Raw genomic sequence first — 3,987 nt, 5'->3', positions numbered from 1 at the left:
CGTTTATCACATTAGAGTACAAGTATCACATTAGTTTTAAGAGTAAAGAACTCTTGAAACAAATCCTAAAAAACATCCCAATTTAAAGAATCATCGTTCCATCTGGTATTCTGGTAGTAAAATATGTAGAGCAAGAACTCAAAGGTAAGGAACTGACCCCCACCCTTCAGGAAATTAATTTTTAATTCACTTCTATCTATCGTATTTTTGCTAAAAAGAACAACAAACTACCTTAACTAATCCAAATATTTATTAAATCAGAGGAACATTTCATAGATGTCTTATATCTAATAGTATCTAAATTGATAGCCCAAGGTCCTCGTTTTCCAACTATCACCAGCCCAGTTTCGTGCCAAGAGGCACGAAATCTCATGTCATAAAAGACAAACAATTTTCGCAAGCTGCGAAACTTCTGAGTACTAAAACACAGAATGCTCCCTACTTAATAATCCAAAATGTCTAAAATGCAAATAAACATACCCCGCATGGTCCCCAAATGCCTCAAAAGAGCTATCGACCTCTTACTAAGAAGCCAAGCCTCTTGTAAAAATAAAGCAACCACCTAGATCACTGGATGCCAACTATCTCTAGAACAAACATAGTAACACAAAACAGAAGATTTACAAATGTATAAAATCAAGAGAAATTGGAATAAAATAATAATTTAAAGAAAAATAATAAACATGTGACGTTTATGATGTTACACACTCCTACACATCAGAAAAATTTCGAAGTAAACTGAGGAATATTTCTCAAAAAAAAAACCAACCTCTATCCATGAACTAATATATACGCAGTAGTAATGTGGAAAAAATTAAAAATAAATATTCAAAAGTTAAAACGTAGTAGTAACTAAATAAAAAATTTATAGTATACGTCAGGGATGTAAAACACACCAACAGATTGTAGCAACTGTCTAACTGAAGTTTGTTAAACATTATAACAAAATAATTTTGAGATGATACTCAGGGGAAAATAAAAAATATTATCCAATGAATTGCAGTATTCATCAAACTAAAGTTTTAAAATATTTATTTGTCATTTATAAACTATAACCATATAAAGAATTTCAGAGAATAGAAGTACAAAAAATTTCTTTGTAAGACAGATACTATAAACATAGTATAAAGTCTAAGTAATAGTCAAAATCAGGTAATTATGTAAAATAATTACCTACATACAATAGTTGGCAATAAAAGTATGGACATACAATAACTGTACATCAAGATTTTGATTTAATAAATGGACGTATTATGTAAATAAAAATAAAGAGGTCCGGTCCTGGAGATAGTAATGAAATACAGCAACTAAGTCGTCTCCTGAATTAATAATATTTTGCTAAAAATTTAACCAAACATTATTTTTTAAAAGTATATCAGTGAAACCAGTATAGTTAGTGTGTTAATTTGTGCTATAAATCATAACTGTGAGTAGCATATCTCTAAATATTAACTATTGACTAAACTGTAACCTCAAAACTATTATTGCTGTGGGAAATTTAGTGCAACCAAAAAATATTCTATTTGCCTCACGTATCTCAAACAATGTATGTAGAGTATGTATTTACCTCACCAGTACTAATGTCGTGGATTCCTTACTGCAAGCACATAATTCACTAATATTGAACAATACAAAAATTGAAATTAGAAGATTAATCACCCAAGCCACAAGACTCGTCATTTCTAATGGTTGCCCTACCGTCCCAAACACTTTAATAGAATATGAACTGAAAAAGCTGGGACTTCAACCAGTATCTAGAATAACTTTTTTGAAAGTAGGCATGCCGGATACTGCATACAGCCATGTTTTAAGCTTTCGCCGCCAAGTGTTTGTTACTCCTGATGATACTATCCTTATCCCAGACTTTGTTACAATTTACTATGACAACACCAACTACCGTATATACTTTACCCTCGACAACTTAAATTGCACTAAGTGTGCAACAAAAGGACATCGGGAAACTGATTGTCCAACATGTCAACAAACAACCTTCAACATAAATAGCCCATATCAACCAGAGACTGTAATTCCACAACAACCTCCCCTAATGGATACCGACCACACTAACGTTCAAATTCCTAACACTGAAACCTTAGTATCTGAACAACCATCATTAGAAAAACACACTTTGTCTACAGAAAAAACCAACAAACAAACAAATTTTCCTCCATTAAATACTGAAGTACCTCCCCACACAACCAAAACACAAATATCTACCTCACCCGATATACAAGAAACATCAACTGCCACAACTCCGTTTGCAAAACCTAAACACATAATCAAACGCCAAAAAGCCTCACCCTCTGATATTATTAAAGAGTTAGAGACCATTAAAAATAAATTTGAGTCTAGGTCCCCAAAATTTCCTCTTGATTTTAATGTTATTTGTGATGCGTTACAAACTGCCTTAAACTCAAAAAACCCTAACTCCATTGTAAAAAACTACACAACGGATATGATATAATTTAAAGATATTCTATTATTTGCACATGGTCATATTTTAAACCGCGATATAAAATCCAAATTAACAAGGCTAAGAAAAAGATTACAACTCAATATCACTGATTCCTCATCGGATATAGAAAGTGATATCTCTGTTTCTCAGTCAGATACCCAAAATGGTTAATACATTTATTTTACAATGGAACCTAAATGGATATTACAACAATGTAGAATCTCTTAATATTTTAATGAAATAATTGTCTCCCCTAGTAATCTGTTAACAGGAAACACATCTTAAAACTAAAAACTTACATATTAAAAACTATACTAGCTTTCTCAAAAATCTCGACACAGAACACGCCAGCGGCGGAATGGGTATTTTTGTAAAAAATTATGTAGAAGCAAGAAAAATTCACCTAAACACCAATTTGGAAGCCGTTGCTGTACCTATATCATGCAATATCAACTGCAGACCTATTAACATATGTAACATTTACCTCCCTCATCCAAATGAAAATGTACTTGAAGACTTACAGCGCTTAATCGATGATATTCCTGCTTTCAAACTAATACTTGGTGACTTGAATTGTCATAATATCATATGGGGTAGTATAAAAACAGACAAATGTGGTAGACTTCTTCAGAAATTAATAGATAATCAAAATCTAATATTAATGAATACTGCTAAACCTACTCATTTTAGCTACCACAATAGTACTTTTTCTGCCATCGATATTTCGTTGTGTGATCACTTATTAGCTACAAGTTTTTCTTGGAATAGTCTTGATTATCTATATAATAGCGATCATTTTCCTCTAACAATTAAAACCATTGGGCATGATCAACCGAATATTCCTGTTTACCAAAAATGGAAATTAAACTCACCAAACTGGGACTTATATAGAGATCTAATAAATGATTATCTTACGAACTTTATTCTAGAAGATAGCATAGATTCATCTCTTCATCATTTCAATGATACTATACTAAAATGCGCTAATATTGCAGTGAAAAAAACAAAACCTTGCAAACGAAAACCAGTACCATGGTGGAATGAAGAAATAGCTTTAGCTATGAAATCTACCAAACATGCTTTCAATGTTTTAAAAAGACATAAAACAACAGAAAACGTTAGCAACTTTAAAAAACTTAGGGCAAAAACTAAATATCTTATTAAGAAAAGTAAAAAGAAACATGGTCAAATTATGTCTCTACCATAAATTCATCAACTCCTATGACTACAATCTGGAATAAAGTACGTACACTAAAAGGTGAACAAAACTCAATTCACATTAACACTCTTTCTTATAAAAACAAATTAATATCTTCCAAACAAGAAATTAGTAATATTATATCAGATATATATGTATATATATATTGAAATGATATTGTTTAAAAAATTAATTTATAAGTTATATACTAGATAATATTAGATATAAAAAGTATTTGGTTATTTTAAGAAGTTATATACTAGAGAATATTATAAAAATTATTTATGTGAGGGCATTTTTAAGAAATTAGCATATAAAAAGTATTTTTTTTTAT

General features: G+C 30.6%; 1 protein-coding gene across 1 annotated transcript; it reads left to right on the top strand.

The window, feature by feature from the left end:
* Positions 1-2,813: 2,813 nt before the first annotated feature.
* LOC140452606 (uncharacterized) lies at positions 2,814-3,662 on the top strand. Its single transcript, XM_072546923.1, has one exon. It carries the CDS (start codon positions 2,814-2,816, stop codon positions 3,660-3,662), a length of 849 nt encoding a protein of 282 aa, XP_072403024.1.
* The last annotated feature ends 325 nt before the right edge of the window (positions 3,663-3,987 follow it).

This window comes from Diabrotica undecimpunctata, chromosome 11 (genome assembly GCF_040954645.1).
Source record: "Diabrotica undecimpunctata isolate CICGRU chromosome 11, icDiaUnde3, whole genome shotgun sequence".
Taxonomy (NCBI): Eukaryota; Metazoa; Arthropoda; class Insecta; order Coleoptera; family Chrysomelidae; genus Diabrotica; species Diabrotica undecimpunctata.
This window is presented reverse-complemented; position numbering and strand designations above follow the sequence as displayed.